The sequence below is a fragment of the Tiliqua scincoides genome, chromosome 1 (assembly GCF_035046505.1).
Source record: "Tiliqua scincoides isolate rTilSci1 chromosome 1, rTilSci1.hap2, whole genome shotgun sequence".
In the NCBI taxonomy this organism is placed as follows: domain Eukaryota; kingdom Metazoa; phylum Chordata; class Lepidosauria; order Squamata; family Scincidae; genus Tiliqua; species Tiliqua scincoides.
In genome coordinates, this window is record NC_089821.1 from 241,441,678 (window position 1) to 241,462,213 (window position 20,536).

Consider the following 20,536-nt stretch of genomic DNA (forward strand, 5'->3'; position numbering starts at 1 on the left):
GGTGTGGCCTTACCATCGATTTGTACAACGGCATTATAATATTAGCCGTTTTGTTCTCAATACCCTTCCTAATGATCCCAAGCATAGAATTGGCCTTCTTCACTGCCACCGCACATTGGGTCGACACTTTCATCGACCTATCCACCACCACCCCAAGATCTCTCTCCTGATCTGTCACAGACAGCTCAGAACCCATCAGCCTATATCTAAAGTTTTGATTTTTTGCCCCAATGTGCATGACTTTACACTTACTGACATTGAAGCGCATCTGCCATTTTGCTGCCCATTCTGCCAGTCTGGAGAGATCCTTCTGGAGCTCCTCACAATCACTTCTGGTCTTTACCACTCGGAAAAGTTTGGTGTCATCTGCAAACTTAGCCACTTCACTGCTCAACCCTGTCTCCAGGTCATTTATGAAGAGGTTGAAAAGCACCGGTCCCAGGACAGATCCTTGGGGCACACCGCTTTTCACCTCTCTCCATTGTGAAAATTGCCCATTGACACCCACTCTCTGCTTCCTGGCCTCCAACCAGTTCTCAATCCACGAGAGGACCTGTCCTCTAATTCCCTGACTGTGGAGTTTTTTCAGTAGCCTTTGGTGAGGGACCGTGTCAAATGCCTTCTGAAAGTCCAGATATATAATGTCCACGGGTTCTCCCGCATCCACATGCCTGTTGACCTTTTCAAAGAATTCTATAAGGTTTGTGAGGCAAGACTTACCCTTACAGAAGCCATGCTGACTCTCCCTCAGCAAGGCCTGTTCGTCTATGTGTTTTGAGATCCTATCTTTGATGAGGCATTCCACCATCTTACCCATCTTACCCACCATCCCATCTTACCCACCATCCACCATCAGTTCTGGAAAGTTGAATAGGATTGGGCCCCAATGATGACCACTGAAACTTGACATTTCATATTTCCACAGATGCTACAATATCCTTATGTATAACCTTTATATTTAGTTTCATGTTACACAGTTCTTTCCACTCTTGTTCCAAGGAGCTATGAGCAGGGTATACAGAAGGGGGTTAATGATGTAGGCTGCTTGCCCAGCAAATTTCCTGACCAAATGGGAAAGTGAAGTATTTACTTCACTACAGAGGCATTTTTTTTCAAAGTGCAAGGCAGTCATTATAATAAAATTTTTAGATACACTGTGTTCCCAAATTATTATTCTTGCATATTCAGAAAATATATGTAAACCTAGACTAAACGCTTGACTTCCGACAAGCGGACTTCCCTCAAATGAGGAGGCTGGTTAGGAGGTTGAAAGAGAAGGTAAAAAGAGTCCAAGCTCTCCAGAGTGCATGGAGGCTGCTTAAAACAACAGTAATAGAGGCCCAGCACAGGTGTATACCGCAAAGAAAGAAGGGTTCCACTAAATCCAGGAGGGTGCCCGCATGGCTAACCAGCCAAGTTAGAGAGGCTGTGAAGGGCAAGGAAGCTTCCTTCCGTAAATGGAAGTCTTGCCCTAATGAGGAGAATAAAAAGGAACATAAACTGTGGCAAAAGAAATGTAAGCAGGTGATACGGGAGGCCAAGAGAGACTATGAAGAATGCATGGCTAGCAACATTAAGGAAAACAATAAAAGCTTCTTCAAATATGTTAGAAGCAGGAAACCCGCCAGAGAAGCGGTTGGCCCTCTGGATGGTGAGGGAGGGAAAGGGGCAATAAAAGGAGACTTGGAGATGGCAGAGAAATTAAATGAGTTCTTTGCATCTGTCTTCATGGCAGAAGACCTCGGGCAAATGCTGCTGCCCGAACGGCCCGTCCTGACCGAGGCATTAAGTCAGATAGAGGTTAAAAGAGAAGATGTTTCAGAACTCATTGATAAATTAAAGATCAATAAGTCACCGGGCCCTGATGGCATCCACCCAAGAGTTATTAAGGAATTGAAGAATGAAGTTGCTGATCTCTTGACTAAAATATGCAACTTGTCCCTCAAAACGGCCACAGTGCCAGAGGATTGGAGGATAGCAAATGTCATACCAATCTTTAAAAAAGGAAAGAGGGGGGACCCGGGAAACTATAGGCCGGTCAGCCTAACATCTATACCGGGTAAGATGGTGGAATGCCTCATCAAAGATAGACTCTCAAAACACATAGATGAACAGGCCTTGCTAAGGCAGAATCAGCATGGCTTCTGTAAGGGCAAGTCTTGCCTCACAAACCTTTTAGAATTCTTTGAAAAGGTCAACAGGCATGTGGATGCGGGAGAACCCATGGACATTATATAACTGGACTTTCAGAAGGCGTTCGACACTGTTCCTCACCAAAGGCTACTGAAAAAACTCCACAGTCAGGGAATTAGAAGGCAGGTCCTCTCCTGGACTGAGACCTGGTTAAAGACCAGGAAGCAGAGAGTGGGTGTCAATGGGCAATTTTCACAGTGGAGAGAGGTGAAAAGCTGTTACGAGCTGCTTTGCACAGCTGTTTGATGTTTCTGTGCCTCACGGCCGAACCACAATCACCCCCGGAGACAAGGAAGACTCAGAGGCAGAAGTCATCCACCACACTCCTCCTTTACTGTATGTACAGATATTTACAATGTCCAAGTAGTACAACGGTATACGATCCACTCTTCCAACCAATGTAGCCTCCGGCTCACAATGCTCTGCTTCTCCCACACACTTGCTTGCCTCTACTGGACATTTATATTTCTTGCAGCCAATCACAGCATTGGGAATTACTGCACAGTCATGCTGCCACACACACACACATGAGATCACCTGATCTCATGTGTGTGTGTGTGGCAGCATGACTGTGCAGTAATTGCACAGCATGAAGCTCCCAGGATGCTGTGCACTCCTGGTTTGGCCAAGGCTTCAGGCCTGATACTGTGCAGCCAGTAAATTACCAGTCAGGCCGGGGTTCAACCTGTGACAAAAGCGGTGTGCCCTAAGGATCTGTCCTGGGACTGGTGCTTTTCAACCTCTTCATAAATGACCTGGAGACAGGGGTGAGCAGTGAGGTGGCAAAGTTTGCAGATGACACCAAACTTTTCCGAGTGGTGAAGACCAGAAGTGATTGTGAGGAGCTCCAGAAGGATCTCTCCAAACTGGCAGAATGGGCAGCAAAATGGCAGGTGCATTTCAATGTAATTGTAAAGTCATGCACATTGGGGCAAAAAATCAAAACCACATATAGGCTAATGGGTTCTGAGCTGTCTGTGACAGATCAGGAGAGAGATCTTGAGGTGTGTGTGTGTGTGCACAGGTCGATGAAAGTGTCGACCAAATGTGCGGTGGCAGTAAAGAAGGCCAATTCTACGCTTGGGATCATTAGAAAAGGTATTGACAACAAAACGGCTAATATTATAATGCTGTTGTACAAATTGATGGTAAGGCCACACCTGGAGTATTGTGTCCAGTTCTGGTCACCACATCTCAAAAAGGACATCGTGGAAATGGAAAAGGTGCAAAAGAGAGCAACTAAGTTGATTACTGGACTGGGGCACCTTCCTCATGAGGAAAGGCTACAGCGTTTGGGCCTCTTCAGCTTAGAAAAGAGACGCCTGAGGGGGGACATGATTGAGACATACAAAATTATGTATGGTAAGGATAAAGTGGATAGAGAGATGCTCTTTACACTCTCACATAACACCAGAACCAGGGGACATCCACTAAAATTGAGTGTTGGAAGAGTTAGGACAGACAAAAGAAAATATTTCTTTATTTGGCATGTGGTTGGTCTGTGGAACTCCTTGCCACAGGATGTGGTGACGGCATCTGGCTTAGATGCCTTTAAAAGGAAACTGGAAAAATTTCTGGAGGAAAAATCCATCACTGTTTACAAGCCATGATGTGTATGTGCAACCTCATGAGTTTAGAAATGGGCTATGTCAGAATGCCAGATGCAAGGGAGGGCACCAGGATGAGGTCTCTTGTTATCTGGTGTGCTCCCTGGGGCATTTGGTGGGCTGCTGTGAGATAATAATAATAATAATAATAATAATAATAAAACTTTATTTTTATCCCGCCCTTCTCCCTAACGGGACCCAGGGCGGCTGTGAGATACAGGAAGCTGACTAGAAGGGCCTATGGCCTGATCCAGTGGGGCTGTTCTTATGTTCTTATCCCAGTAAGTACCATTTCTCAATATCAAGCACTGAGCTATACACATCTCAAGAATATGTGTGTGTGTGTGTGTGCGTGTGTGTAAAAACATTAAAAGGAGACAAAATGACCAAGTTTGCAGTAAATCATATGTAAAGGGCCTTTTGACAGAAGTGCTTAATCACTTCTGAATTTTTATATTTATCCAGAAGATGGTGGCTGAAATGCTCAACCGTTTCCAATTCTGAACTATGAACTGGGAGTGGGTGTAACTGAACAGAAAATATAGAAGGGATATTTAAAAAATCAATTGCCTCTACACTCTGGGACACAAATGTTTTAACTAGGTGAATCACAAAATGCGTGAGACTCATGAAAATATCTGTTTAAAGTAAATTTTCTTCAAAAAAATTACTGGCAATAACAGAGATAATATTGAAACGACTTATGCTGAAGATAATTTTATAACATTTTCTGGTTAACAGAGAATACAACTAGGCCTGCCAAGAATCCTTTCAGTGCTGATGCACACCCGTGGCATCAGACATGCACATGACAGCCCAAGGAGTGTAGCTGTGGTAACACAGATTGGGGCACCAAAAACATTGTGTACCAAAAAGGGAAGGGGGAATCCAGCATTCACATTCTGTGGCGCTGAATGGTACTGGACAAGCTGTGAGAGATGCAGGAACAAGCAGGGATATATTGTGTCTGGGAAGCAGAAATTTCCAAGCCAATACAAATCTGGATGTCCCTTACATAAACAAGACCCACCACAGCATCCTTGCAGGATTGAGTCTGCCTGTGACATTGATAAGGTCCTCCTATATATCCTTTTCTCAATGCATAATCTGCTGGAATCAGAAGTTTTAGAAGAAGGCTACCACAGAATACCAGATATAAGGTGGTGACAACAGGATGCAGGTATCTTGTTGTCTTATCATGCTCCCTGAGGCATCTGGTGGGTCACTGTGAGATAGAGTGGACTAGATGGGCCTTTGACCTGAGCCAGCAGGCTCTTATGTTCTTTATGGCTGGGGAGGGACTAATACAAGCCTCAAGATGTCCCGATACATCCAAATCTTGTGCCAATTATACCACCATACACGGGAATTTAAAGGCCTCTGGACAGACATAGCATGAGGGAGAGAGATTACCAGAATCCTCTCCTAATTTTGTGAGAAATCTGACTAGAGAGCTGCTGCTGAAATTTTGACTGAAATCTGCCTCCAGATTAGTAGGAGGAATCATCTGAAGAACTCCAACTGAGGTTTCCCTATCCTTATCCAAAATTGTTTCTACCTCGGCACTTTTCAAAAGTGCACTGAGAGTGTTCAGCTTGAATTTGGAACATGTGGACTAAAATATCTGATGAATTCAGTAGGTACTAATGGGCTATACATTCCCTTTCAACTCCAGTTCCTTATCCGTACAACTGGAATAGTAAATCTGTATCTGTCAGGAAAAAAAAGATAAAAATAACAAGTATTTTGGAACTAAAGTTGCTATCTAAATATAAGTAAACCCAAAGGGCCAATCTATACTAATGAAGGAGACAAGGAGAAGAAAAAACCAAAGAGAAACTAAAACCTAAGGGTTGTCTGGGAGTAGTTTTTTTTCTTTCTAAACTGATCAACACCTTCAGGTAGAGCCCAATCATGAGCTCTGTGTGCTTACTGCTGGCATACACTGTCATACTGCTGGCATACACTGTCACAAACACGCCATAAGGCATGTTTGTGGGGCTTAGTGCCAGTGGAAAGTTGGTACTCCGCTGCTCAGCAGCTGCCTGAACTGCAGAGTGGTGGCGAGATAGGTGGGGGCATGGGGGGAGGTGAGGAGGAGGCATTCCGGGGTGGGGGGAAGGACAGGGAGGGAGAGGGGAAGAGGTGTGCTGGGGAAGAGGGAGCGGGGTGGGAGGAGGGTGCGATCCATGGAGCTCCAGAGCTGCCTCAGAATTGAACAGCCCCACTGCAGGGCTACTTTCCTTAACTGGGGGAAGGGGACGAACATCCCCTGCCCCCAAGAAGCTGCTGGCGGCTGCCCAGTTGTGGTTAGCATGCCGCGGCAGCCATATTTAGTGCCGTGGCAGCCCCATGCTCCAGGCAACTCACGATTGGGCTAGTAGTCAGCTATATGGAGTGCATTTCAGAAATAAAAAGGAACATAAGTCTACTGTGACAAGATGAAGCAGTTGCTACCTTTCTAGTGGTGGGTGGATCTACTTGATCCACTTGTGAGTAATAAATTTCTGCTTGTGCAGGTAACTGAGTTTACTAACAGCACAATCCTAAGCTGCACTTGGGCCGGTGCAAGCCCTTTGCGCCGGCCGAGGAGGGTTGCAAACGTGCCATAAAGCATGTTTGCGGCTCCTCATGAGCAAGCCATGCTGGCACACAGAGGTGTGCCAGCACACGGAGACTGAATCCAGCCTCTGTGGTGGCTTGTGAGGTTGGGCTGATGCAGGCTCTGGGATGGGCAGGGAGGAGGCAGGATGAAGGCATTCCTGGGCAGGGGGCAGGTGGGGTGGGCAGCCAGGGGGCGGGTGGGGATCGGGAGCCGGGGCTGGGGAGTTCAGAGCAGGCCCCTATCCTGGCCCTATCCTGCGAATTCTGGCCCCTATCCTGTGCTGGATACCATGCAAGCCTCTTGGTTTGCCTGATCCAGCGCAGGGCAGGATTGCACCCTAAGATCTGTAGTTCCATCCACCTGAACTGATGCACTGTAAAGTAAGAAATCCTTTGTATTTTCATTTTGTCACATACAATTTGGCAACAGTTCTCAGTCACACACAGAGAGCCCCTAAAGTAGTAGTCAATACAGCACAGTTACTCTTGAAAGAGGCATTTGGAGCTGGTGAAAGTGTACATCATTTTGTTCCTAATTTATGAAAGTTTCTTTTCACTCTGATACCTGGACATAAGGACAGGAACTGAGGAGAATATTACTATGTGCTAATTATTTGCATTAGACACTTCAGCCTCCTTTGAAGTCAAGAGAGTAACCTTGTAAAAAGGATGTCTCCAAATTTCTTATATTATTATTTTTACTGAATGTCTGTTGTGAAGAAATTCTGGTCTTCCAAAAATATTATTATGCGAAAAATTCTTCTAAAGATGTCATGTCTGGTGTTAAGGATTTTAGTGCTTGCTTATGAAGACTTTTGGTACCTCATATTCCATCCCAATAGTATGGATGACATATGGTAGGTTGCAGTCCTCAACTTTTAAAGGCTTCTTTAAAAAGCTTGAGAATTTCAATTTTTCTTTTAAAAAGTAATGAATTACATATCACATATTTCCTCCCTTCCCTCAAGCTCAGACCCATAAATCAAAATATCCTACTACTCCCCCATGAGCCATGTTACCCTCACAACAATCCTGCAGGGTAGGCAAAGAGAGTTGCCAGCCTTAGGTCATAAATGAACTTCACAGTTGAGTGGAAATTTGATTCCAAATCTCCCCAGTCTGAGAACAATGCTCTATCCACTATTCCACATGCGTTCATAGGTCTCACAACAGAGATGACGAGTGGGGGGACGACACCTTAACAAGATATTTAAAAAATCTAAGTAGAAAGAAAACAATGAAAGCTCCACTAATCATGTTTTCAAAGTTCATGATTTCCAAAAGTGCACTTGTGATTCTAAATAAAGATATGTTTTGGAATTATTTAGATGACAACTATGAACCAATACAAAAAGGCAGCTTTATGAGGAAGTAGAGGAGAAAAATGGCTAGCAATTAAGAAGTCATCACTGCTTTCCACTTGCTGCTGACTGTTTAAAGAAAAGATAAAACCTAAGACTGTGTTCCTTGGCCCTCAAAGTGGGCATGATGTACCAACTCCTATATGAGGAGGAGGAGGAAAAGAGAGAAGTTTACATGTTTGTGTTTTTTGTTATGAGTTGTGAATTTAATTGATGTGAACCATGCTGGGGAGGGTGGGTCTTCTTGAAGACCATAAAGCGACATAAAAATATCCCAAATAAATAATGATGTATTTAGAACTATGTAACACTGTTCTAGGCACAGAAAAAAATTGCCTGCCTTCAAATTATATCACTGTTTTAACACTGAATGTGAATGCTGGATTCTCCCTTCCTTTTTGGGTACATGACGTTTTGTATGTTACTGTGGCATGAAAGGAATATTCACAGTACAAAACATACAGGTGGGGCCTTGGTATCTGTAAGGGATCCATTCTCCAACCCCAACCACCTCACCCACCCCTGTGGATACCAAAAACAGCAGATAATGAAAGCTGCAGTTTTGGCACCATGAAATCCTTCAGAGGATTTGTGTGTTCCAAATGCCTCTGGAAGGTTTTCAGAAATCCACAGAAGCCATGCTTGTCTGCCTGCAGCCTCTGTGGGCTTCAGAATAGCCCTGGAGAAAAGAAAAAAAATGTGACCCAGAAGCCAGGGGGCTTCCCCAGGCCTCAGAATGCCTTAGAAGGGCTAAAAAAGTCACTTCCCGTTTCCTGAGGGAAATCAGAAGTTGCTTTTTTCATGCTCTGGGGCCATTCTGAAGCCCACAGACGCAGCAGACAGATGCATGTGGCCTCTGTGAACTTCAGAAAACCCTCCTGAGGTGACTGGAGCACAGCTCCTGTTGCCTTCAGAGGGTTCAGGTTTGGCCAAGTCTGACTTAATGCAGGTTCACAGGACCCTCATTGAGCCAGATCTGTGGATGGAAAATCCATGAATAAATGCGCTCAACCTGTAAGAGCTTTTCATAGCAGCTATATATGAAAAGTAAGTTATATATGAAAAAGAAGACAAAGAAGAATCTGTAAGGCATGAATTCTCATCATTGAAATACTTTTACATAAAAAAGAAATATTTTTACCGAATTGATCCAATCATGTAAGGCTGTGCCAGCTGTACTACGATAGCACCGCTGCCTAGCTGATGGCATGTATACCCAGAATCCCAGTCATAATTCTTTGTGTCTCCATTCAACAAGGCATTACGACTTCGACTTACGCCCTCAATCACGCTGGCACAGTCTGCAACTGTTGCGACATTCTCAGCGGGAACTGAAAATTAAAATACAAAAGAGATCAAAGACAAGGCACAGACAATTCAGTACTGTGAGTTTCTATTTCTGGGGAAGAATAAAAATAAGCCAAAAAATGTTGCTAGTCCAGGAAAACATATGGGTTTACATTCCATAGGAGAGATTAACAATGAATAAGTACTGAATGAGTTATCTGAACCAGAAGAGGTCAGACGTTATTTAATGCCAAAGCTCTCACAGAATAAAACATTATGCACAGGAAACAATCGGTTTCATAGCAAAACAACTACTTTGGTTAACCAATTTTTAATATGATCTTTTACATCCAATGTTTAGTTATTCTGAAAAGGCAGCAGTAGGGCTGACTTAAACTGGGACGAAGGAGATCATTCATCACAGCAGATGAGCAGCAGGCATGAGAACAACCTAAGTGGAAAGTTTCAAAATTCTCAAGGGGTCTACCCCTTCTCCAGTTACAGGTTCCAAACTTTTGCAAATGTCAGCAAGACTGATGTTGATTTGCAAATTGTGCAAATGAAGTTGTGATACACTATAGGACAAAAAATGTTAATACTGTATGTACACTGCCAAAATGGGACACAATTCTTTCACATAACTGGATTATTTGGATTATTGAAATTGTGCCCTGCTGAGTAAAAACATAGATAAGGTTAACAGAGAAGTGAAGTGGAAGCTTCCGCGCTGAGATCCACAGTCCTCTGACTGCCAAGAAGGTGGTCAAAGACAAGGTTCTAGGTTTATTAGGGAAACAACCAGCACTCCAAACAGCAAACATTTACATTAGGACCACTGTGAATTGCTGGACCATGACAGAAGTGGCAACGCATTGTGACTAAGGGCACAATCCTGTCTTGTGCTGGAACAGGAAGCCAGGAGGTTTGCGCTGTATCTAGCACGAGATAGGGTTGCAAATTGGCTCAGCCGAAGCAGATAAACAGCTTCCAGGGGTTGCATCCAGCCTGCAGGTCTTATGTTTGAAACACCTGGTTTAGGTCATTTCCAATGCGCTACTCATTGCAAACCCTTCAGAGGGTGGTGCTAGAAGAGCACTAGTTCCATTTATATATTTATTTATTTATTTATTTATTTATTGGATTTGTATTCCACCTTTCTCCCCCAAGGGCACCCAAGGTGACTAACAATCACAATTAAAATACAAAGCATAATAAAATGCAAATAATTTTAAAAAAACAATTAAAACAAAATAAAATGCAGTCAGCAGATAAAAACACATAGTAAAAGACATAATTTTAAAAAGCAGCCCTTATAGGGCCTCGAAGGCTTTCCTAAATAAAAAAATCTTCGGGCCCCACTGGAACATTACCTTTTCCATCAAATCCATTTAATCCATTCAACAGTGCTACCAGAAAATGACTGAAGGAAATATGGATGGTTAAGAAACGTTGACGATGATATCCTGAGAGTACATGTAGCAGTTAAAATTGTTACATAGGGAACAGTCTGTTAACTCAATAGCATATCTGTGAAAGTGGGCAGTGTCAAGTGCTTCAGAGGAAGTTCCAGAAGCAAGACAATCATTTATTGTACGTCCTGCAGTAAGATGATTTGGGACATCAGCAAGGAGTACACTGTACTAGAGCTTTTGCTAAGGATACCATAAACTGTTCAAAAACATCACGTGTGCTTTTCCAGGAAGCCTCCCTCTTTCCATGGTTGAAAACTACTAATCCGCAAATTCCCATTTATATTAGCAACTATAAAGAGGAAAAATGCTGAGGATCTTTTAGTAGCAGGCCTGAATTATTACGTTCATAAACTGGCATTGAAGAAAATGTTACTTGTCTCCTTTCCTGGCAGACACAGATTTTTCCTTACAAAAATGTTTCCAGATCCATAACACTTAAGATCAGGGGTCGGAAATCTTCTTCTGCATGGGGGCCAGACATTGGATTTGTCAGTAGTAAGAACACAGTAAGAGCATTCAATATGCATGTGCAAACCTCCTGAGTAGGCCACAGAGTTAAGAGATGGATGCATGCCCAGAGAGATGCACAGAGAGATGAGTGCCCAGATGGAGAATTATGCTCCAGGAAGCTTCTGAGTTTCCTCTGCTTACAATGTAAGCCTTACAGAAAGAGAATTACAAACCTGAATTCTTTTTTAGGACCACCACATGCTGTGTGGATATAGCTTTTTGGGACAACGGATTGGATGATTTCAGGCGGTGGACCAGATTCAGCTTGTGGGCTGTAGCTTGCCTACCCTGGATTTAAGATTATGCCAGAACTTTTCCTTCAGCTCTGTCTTCAATCCCCACCTTTTCTCTGAAACCCTTGCTTAATCCCAGTCTTAGATAACTTTGTATAATTACATTTGCTAGAACTCATCCCTTATTATTCTTGCCTCTCTAACCCCCCCTTCTCTTCCCTACCATTTAATGTTGAGATTAGAAACTCCTCCTACCCTTTAAAACTATATTGTGAAGAGTCACATACATGGATGTCTACATTCTATTTTGCAAATATGCAGACATCTGGGCACCTCACTTTCTGGGTATCTCACTTTAAGTAAGATGCAGCCAAACTTGAGCAGGTTCAGAGGGCGATGAGGATGATCAGAGTTGGAGAACAAGCCCTATGAAGAAAAAGGTTGAGGGAACTTGTTATGTTCAGCCTGGAAAAGAGAAGACTGAGAGGAAATATGATAGTATTCTTCAAAATCTTGAAGGACTGTCATATGGAAGAAAGGACACATTTGTTCTGTCTCTAACACAGCCATTTTCAACTTTTTTCAGCTCACGGCACACTGTCAAGGCACTAAAATTGTCAAGGCACACTCCCAGTTTTTTACTTACATTAAATTACTACATTACAATTAATTTTTAATATAATTAATACAACTAAATCATTACATGACAAAGGGCGCAAGCCTAACTAGGTCTACTCAGAAGTAAGTCCTATTTTGTTCAATGGGGCTTACTCTCAGGAAAGTGTGGTTAGGATTGCAGCCAAAGACTGGGGGGGGGGACATTGGGGGGGAATGTGCCTGTGGGACTTCTGGGTAGACATACCTAGGATTGGGCTTTTGGTTGCACTCTTTTTTCTCAAATACACAAGCAGGCAATTGGCACTTCTCTCTCCTCCTGTCCCCCACCCCACCCCCTCCCACAGGCACATTCCCCCCATCTCATAATTGCAGTTAGCACCTCTCCTACTGTAGTAAATATAGAATGCACAAACACTAAGTTTTGAGATGCCTTGGCAAATGTGGCAATAGCAGAACACATTCTGCGCCTGCACGGCAAGAGCAAACTCTTGGCCTTGGTGATGACTCTGAACCCAGTGCTGTGAACAACAGAATCATATCTAGGAATGTGTATTGCGGTTAAGCTAGAGAGCCGGCTAGTTATAGCCAGTGTGAATCTCAGCATCCCCTTGTAATTTCCCTATTACGCAGACTATTGACTCATAGCTTAGTATTGTAAACAAGATCAGAGAATGGAAAACCCCAGCCTGTTGTGTATTGTTTTGAGAGGGAATAAAAGCCAGAGAAGGCTGAATCCCAGAAGCCTTCCTTCTGCATCAAGCCTTCCTTCTGCATTTCGCTTCTATACATGTCTGTTGTTTTATTCATTGCTCTAACTCTTTGTTGCCTCAAGTTCTAACTTTCAAACCCTCAGAGTGCTTCTGCTTTAACACTCTCCATCAGGCAACAAGATACAGTCTTGTGTGTCTCCCACCAAGCACCAAGGTCCCCAAAAGCCTTGGGTGCTCCCCAAAGCAGCATCTTGCGCTGCTACATCCTACTGTCCCTCCACTCACTTGTCCACACCTTCCAAAGGTCCAGAGTCACTTTCCTCACATTCCCCCCCATTGCCTGCTCCTATATTTCAGAAAAAAAAGTGTGACCAAAAGCCCAATCCTAGGCATGTCTACTCAGAAGTAAGTCCCATTATAGTTAATGGTGCTTACTCCCAGGAAAGTGGGGCTAGGAGAGGAACTTGAGAGTTCAGCCCAGCTCAGGCATATCTACTCAGAAGTAAGTCCCATTATTGTCAATGGGGCTCACTCCCAGGAAAGTGTGGATAGGATTGTGGCCCATTGCCCTTCCTCTGAAAGGCAAGGCAAGGCAGGGAGGGTCAATTTGGGGAGCTGCAGGCAACTGTGGCAAGGAAAAGGGACTTTCGTGGACCCTCAGCCAGCCCATTCTTAGGCTGGTGGCCTCAGCAGACTCCATGGCTTCCTACCTGCTTGCCTGCCCAGCTTCCTCCTTCTCACTCCGCCCAGACCTCCTCCAGGTTTTTCTGGTTGCCCAATCAGCATGCGGGGCAGACAAGGGACTTGATACCCAATCCTAAGCATGTCTACTCAGAAGTAAGCCCCATAATAGTCAATGGGGCTTACTCCCAGGTAAAGGAAGATCAGGTTGTAGCCTTCTTCTTGCTCACAGCAGGAGATCCAAAGCGGTTTTCCGCAGCCGGGTGAGGGTCAAAGCAGCCGCTTCTCCTGCCTGCAGCTGCTGCCTACCTCGATGGCCCTGCGGCACACCTGAGACTGCCTCATGGCACACTAGTGTGCCGAGGCACAGCAGTTGAAAACCGCTGCTCTAAGAGTGGAACTAGATCCAATGGGTACAAACTGCAAAAGAAGAGATTCCAATTGGACATCAGGAAAAAAATTCCTGATGGTAATGATAACAATGTGCCCAGCTCACAATATGGAAATATCCCAAGATGCCCAGTTCACCCATAAGGCTCTTCCCTGACCAAAAAGCTATCCCTCTCAGAGAACCAGTTAACTGTGATATTACGCCTCCAAGGGTGAACAGAAAGGTCCTAGACAAGGGCAATCAACAAACGAGGATAAAAAGGTTAGGGTAAAAGGGATGAGTCAGAGTGCCAGATCCCCTCTAAGGGATATCTCTGTAAACAAACTGCTGATGTGTATTGAATTGCCATCCTCAGATCAACATCCTGTACTGATAACATGCCGAATGTTGTTTTGGGCGTCTGCCTGTATGTTATTTTTCCCTATAAAACCTGCATGATTGTAATCCTTCGGGGTCCTCCAAGTGTGTGGAGGTCCCGTTTGCAAACAGTAAACATTAAGAAGTTCTTTGAATTCTCCTGTCGCCTGTTTGATTGCCTCTCCAAAATCCAAAGAACCGCGTGTGTGTGTTCATTCGGGGACAGTAAGGGCAGTTCAGCAGTGGAACAGATTGTCAAGGGAGGTGTCAGATTCTCCCTCACTGGAGAACTTCAAGCAGAGGCTCAGCACGCACCTGCTGGAGATGCTCAAAGAGGATTTCCTGCTATAGGCAGGGGATTGGACTATATGACCTTGTAGTCCCTCCAACTCTATGATTCTATACATAGTCTTTGATTTGAAAATTGGGATAAGATATTTCAAAGCAAAATGTTTGTACAGGTTTTATAAGCTGTACAACAATTACAAAAAGAAATCAACATCTCTGGAGATCAGTTACACCCAATATTTTGCATACCTGCTCCCCATTATCTGACACTTTATATTATTTTTACACTATTCAATATGTACTTTAGGGTTCTGAAGATTTGACTACACTCACTAATTAACCTTGTTTAATTACTGATGTGTCTACTGAATTCATTGAGATTTGTGTTCACATTTTATGTAGTCTACCAAAACAAAATATTTATCTATACAAACACAATCATTTAACCTGCCTGGATGGTCATTCTAGGAATTTTCTTGAAATACACAGAAAACCATTTGGTTGTACTTTTCACAATGGGAAATTAGAGGGTGACCAAGTAATTGCAACACACAGAAGGTACCATACTGTTTCCACTCCCTCGGGAAAGCCACCACTCCCCATTTTGAATGTTCATTATCATCTTTCATAGCAGCCTGATAAATTTATTAAAAACACCATCTGGAAGGGACTTTGCTCTGAGATGTATTTTTGGTCTTTTGGTTCTCTTCTCTTTCCCCAATGGAATTTCTGCCTCAATTTCTGTCACTTTGTTTACAAAAGTGTACTGCCAAAACAAACATGTCTTGTTCCTATATGTGTTTTTTCTGTCCTTCAACTAGCCAACTATTACAAGTAATGCACATTAGAAGAGAAAAGGAAAAAAAAGATGCAAGGATGTTCCTTTCTTCACTCTGTGCACAGAACATTTCTGCAGCAAATGTATTGTGAAAATGTCACAGAATGCAGAGGATGCACCCTAACAAATGCAGACATACTGGAATCAAAAAAATTAAAAAATGATCAAGACAGAAATAGTCAGGAAAGAGGACAATCTGTGTTTTACTCTTTCCAACTCTTATTCTGGAACAACAGGTCATGGCCAACAGATTGCTGGTATATTTAATTTTGACACAATAAGATTTTAAAGGCAGCATTATTTACAAAACATGGCCTGAAAACTATCTATATTAACTATATTTGAAGATAAGATGACATGTAATTTTAGTGCTTTCAATGATACCTAAAGACAAATGAGTGAAGGGAAACATTATAGTAAAGCATATTTCTTCCCCTTACTTTATTTCTTCTATGATAAAAAAAAGCAGGGAATGTTGTTTGACTCAGGATTACTTTGTGTTATCAAAGCTGTTATAGCAGCTGTGATATCATTATGACCAGTACAGGTTGAGTCTCTGTATCAATGAGGGTTCCCAGAACCCACATGGATGCTAAAAATTGTGTTAAAGAAACTCCATTTAAAAAATAATGTTCATTGCTGACCTTTGTAATGCAGGACAGAGGCATCTGGCAGACCCTCAGGCAAAATTAATCATTCACCCAAAACACACTGAGGGGAAAAGAATAGAGGAGGTGATAATCACTTGCATTCTTTCATGAGCTCAGGGAGAAGGGAGGGGATCACTTGACTCTGAGTGAAGCTGTTCTAATTGCCTGGAGAGAGATTGATGGATTGTCTGCCAGCTGCCCTCTCCTGCCTTAACAAGGCTATTGTTAAATGACTTTTTTCCTTTAATTTAAAGGGCCCTTCTCATATTTAAAGGGCCCTGCTGAGATAAAACCATGGGTGAAAAATCCATCGGTAATTAGGTTATACCTGCATGTTCAATGGGGTACTCAATACCCCATTTCATCATACACATGTAGAATGCTAACTGCAAAGATGACCCTTTCCCCAAAATTAAGAGCATGTTAAAATAGAGCAGTGGTCCAACATTTATCATGCCACAACACAAAGACAGACAGACAAGGGGCCACCATTGGTCCCTTCCCCTCCTGGGACCCTAACCTTTCCCTGCCCTGTCACAGTTCACTCTCCACCCCCATTATGCCCTCCCAGCACTGTTCACTGTAACCAAATATTCATAGACAGCAGAAAAAGGTGCCTTGAAGCCTGGCACTAAGCAAGAGCTATTTTAGCATAACTGCTAAGAACCTGAGCAGGACTGGAACACAAGCTCCTGGTACCAGATGGAAAACAGCAGATACCTCCCCCTTTACCTGGTGGTGCTCTAGTCCAGTGATCTTCAACATTTTTCATTCCTGCAAGTTGCCGCGATCCCACAACTGAGGCTTTGTGATCCCAAGATTGTGAGCCCTGTATCCTGACCCCAAGATTGAAGAACACTGAAACAGAGCATCAATTTTAATTGACTGTAAGTCAAACTAGATGCTATACAGGCTGCCATGTAACTTCATTTATGTGCTTCCCCATTCATTCATAAAGTGAGGGATGGAAAATTTTGTTAGAATTTAGGATGAAGTGAGTTAAGCAAACATTCCCTTCTCCTCCATGAGCTTTACTGCTTCAGGTGTTTATCTGAACTGGATAGAAGAAAAAGTTCTGGGATGAGTATAGAAAGATGGGGGGGGGGAGTTCAGCTCCCAACAGCAGCATACCCCTCTCACGCTAACATGCGATCCTCCCCACCCACTTTTTACAAGTCAGACACATGAGCAACAACCACAGCTTCTTCCACATTATTACAGAATGTGTTGGTTGACCTTATGTTGGTGATAAAATCTATACAACCTCAGGAAATAAAAACAAATCATCCTTGGCTGCACATTTCAGTTACTGGAAAGGCCCACTCTGGTGCCACAAGCTGTCACTCAATTTGTAGTCAAGAAGAAGCACAAATGGTCTGCTGAGGTTTTGGAATTAGAACAGAATTCACCTGACTGATAAACTATTATTTTCAAATTAGTGAAGTTACAATTTCATTTCTCTATTATCTCCAAAGAAAACCACTGCCACCAAATTCCACCAGTTTTATGAAAAAAGAGAGTATATTTAGAAAATGATTCTCCCCTCCATTGCTCATTCCAAGTGATGATTTGCTATTTAAACAATAGTTCTTTATCCATGCTGCGTACTACACACAAAGAGTGGGAGGATGATGATTTAAGATGTTTTAGTTACATTTTTTCCTTCACAATGTTAGTCACATATATATGCTACAAACCTGTAGCATAACTTTATTATAGTACAAACCTTGTAGTATAAAACCTGCAGTTTTATACTAGTTTAACTGCTGTGACTTCTTGAAATAATTCAGGAATTTGTAGTTTGGTGAGGTGCTGAGAATACCCTACTAGAAATCCATGACTTACTCATAGAAATACTGTTTCCAACATTCCCTCGAAAGTGGCAATTACTACTACAGCAGTAATTGCAGTAATTTATAACTTAGGTATGTCAGTGATGTTTTCTGAGTACAAATAGATTTCTACTAATGTTATAAAGAACATCAAAACAACATTAAAGTGAAAGCCTCTTCTGTTTCTATAGTTCCTGGATTTTTAAAACAGCCGGCTAGGTAGAATGGTGTTAAAAGCAGAACTATAATCCACAAATAACAGCCGTACATATGTACCCCGTTGTTCCAAATGACACAGGACTGTATGTAAAACAATAGAGATGGTATCATCAGTCAACCTATTACTCCTGTATGCAAATTGACAAGGATCTAAGGTGGGTCGAAGACCAGACTTAATATGTTTCAACACCAGCCTCTCAAAACACTTCATAATTACCGAAGTTAGAGCCACAGGTCGATAATCATTGAGAGAAGCAACTACTGTCTGCTTAGGAACTGGCACTATAATAGATATCTTCAAGCAAGTAAGGACAGAGCACTGTGACAGAGATAAATTGAAAATATTTGTAAAAACTTCAGTCAGCTCTGCAGCGCAGTCTTTAAGGACCCATCCCAGAATTCCATCTGGGCCAGCTGCTTTCCGAACATTAATATTCTGTAAAACCCGTCTCACATCATCAGGCTGCAGGACAAGTGACTAACCATCAGTGGCTGCAGCTGGAATGTTGGTGGCTGCTATCTCCTCCTCAAACCAGCCAAAAAACCGATTAAGCTGCTCTGCCATGGAATCACTACTGCTGGGCAGACTATTTTGATAATTCTGCCCAGTGAGTTGTCACAGGCCCTGCCATACCCGGTGGGTATCCGAACTTTCAAAATGCAGCTCAATCCTCTGCCTGTACATGGGCTTTGCATCCCTGATGCCTTTTTTTAAGTTCGCTCTGGTCTCATTGTACTGTAGTGTGTTTCCAGAACGGAAAGCAGTATTCCGGGCTCTTATCAAAAGGCGCACATCTCTGGTGACCCAGGGCTTATTACTAGGAAACACCCGTATTTGTCTGGTGGTAGTGACAGTGTCCATGCAGCTTTTGATATAGAACAGTACAGTCAAGGTATAGATGTCGATATTGTCCTCCGCAAATAATGTCCAATCAGTACGCCTGAAGCAATCCTGAAGTTGCTCCAATGCATCTTCTGACCACTGTAGTATTTCTTTGACAACAAGCCTAATTCTATTGACAAGAGGTCTGTATGATGGTATCAAAAACAGAGATATATGGTCAGATTGTCCCAGATGGGGCAAAGGTATAGCCCTATACCCGTTCACAATATTACTATAGACATGATCTAAGGTATTTTACCCTCTAGTGGGACACTGTACATGTTGATTGAACTTAGGGAGGACAGTCTTTAAATTAGCTTGATTGAAGTCACCTGCAATTACATATACCCCATCTGGGTGGGCCGGTTGTTGTTTACTAATAGCAGTTAGATAGTTCATAGCTAGAACAGTATTTGCAGCAGTAGGTATATAAACTGCAGTAATTATAACCACAGTAAACTCACAAGGCAGACAGAAGGGGCTGCATTTAACAGCCATATACTCCAGGTCAGGAGAACAATGCATATCCATTATTGTGGCGTTTGTGCTCCAATTGTTATTTATGTAAACACAAAGCCCCCTTCCTTTGCACTTTCCTGTGTCTGCAGTCCTATCTGCTTGGTGTACTAGGCGACCTGGAAACTCAATAGCTTCATTCCTTCATTCCAAAAACTTCATTCCTCTGGAATGGAAGGATCAAGCCACGTCTCCAAAGACTTTAGGTTTGCTAGGCTTGTTGCGGTAAATGACCATCATTTTGATCTTCCTTTGCTGGATAAACATTTATATAGAGTCATCCATATACACAGTGCTTTACAAAGAATGAGAGGACAGGCTCTTGCTCCAAAGAGCTCACTTTCTAAACAGACATGAGGAAGAAAATAGGAAGATAATATGTAATTATTTCAGAAAGTGAAAGGTTGCATCACAGCAAGCAGTAGCCATTTGGGGAGGCACTTTTAGACATGAGGCAACAAGGGAGAAAAGGCAGAGTCCTTTGGGGGAGCAAGAGACCTTTACATGGTTATGGCGGTGGACCTGGAGGAGTGGAGTTCAAAGAAATGAGTGTAATGGAGAGATAAGAATGAAGAGAGACAAGGAGAAGAAATGCCATGGGAAGCTTTGAATGAACTTGCACTGGATCTAGGAGTGCACAGGAAACCAGTGCAGAGATTTAAGGGGGGGAGCATCATGTGGTTGGGGGAATGAGAATCATTTTTCTCTCTCAGTCTCAATAGAGGTGAGGGAACTAAGGTTAGCCAAAAATGAGAAAACTGAAGTAATCAAAGTGAGAGCTAACCAAGGAATGAACGACAACTCCCTCTGCAGAGGGAGCATGCAAGAAGGACCATATTTTTGCAATGTTGCTGTTCTGCCAAATCCCAATCCAAGCTCTGCCTGGAGAATTATGCCCACATTTAGCTAATTAGCACCCCTTTTTTTCCCCAAGAATGACCCTGGTTCTGCCCTGCACTCCTGCTGGACCCCACCTCCAGGGTAGCTCGCCTGTTCAACCTGCAGAGGTCCTCTCTCCTGCCAGCAGCCTCCCACCACTACGGCAGCCCCTTGGTCCTCAGCAGAACGTGGGCACAACAGCCATATACCAAACTCCAATGTCTCCAGCAGTCTGTTCTAGCAGTCTCCAAAGTCCATTCACCCATCAATTCCTTAGTCCATTAATCCAGTCTCCAGTTCCTCAAGCTTTCCTCCTTCTGCTACCCACAAAGCCTTCCTGCCTCAGGTGCTCCTTATATCCCTGAGGACCCTATTGCCTTCAAGTGGCTGCAGCTGTGCAGCACACT

At 43.1% G+C, this 20,536-nt stretch overlaps 1 protein-coding gene across 3 annotated transcripts in view; it reads right to left on the bottom strand.

The window, feature by feature from the left end:
- BTBD9 (BTB domain containing 9) overlaps nt 1-20,536 on the bottom strand; it is a 207,661-nt gene that overhangs the window by 61,228 nt on the left and 125,897 nt on the right. For 2 of the 3 annotated variants that reach the window (XM_066611619.1, XM_066611620.1), the window contains exons 8-9: nt 16,533-16,658; nt 8,907-9,096 (exon numbers count right to left, since the gene is read on the bottom strand). In XM_066611619.1, coding sequence (XP_066467716.1) covers nt 8,907-9,096; nt 16,533-16,658 — 316 coding nt within the window. The remainder of the gene's footprint in view (nt 1-8,906; nt 9,097-16,532; nt 16,659-20,536) is intronic. The other variant, XM_066611621.1, reaches the window with a different exon arrangement.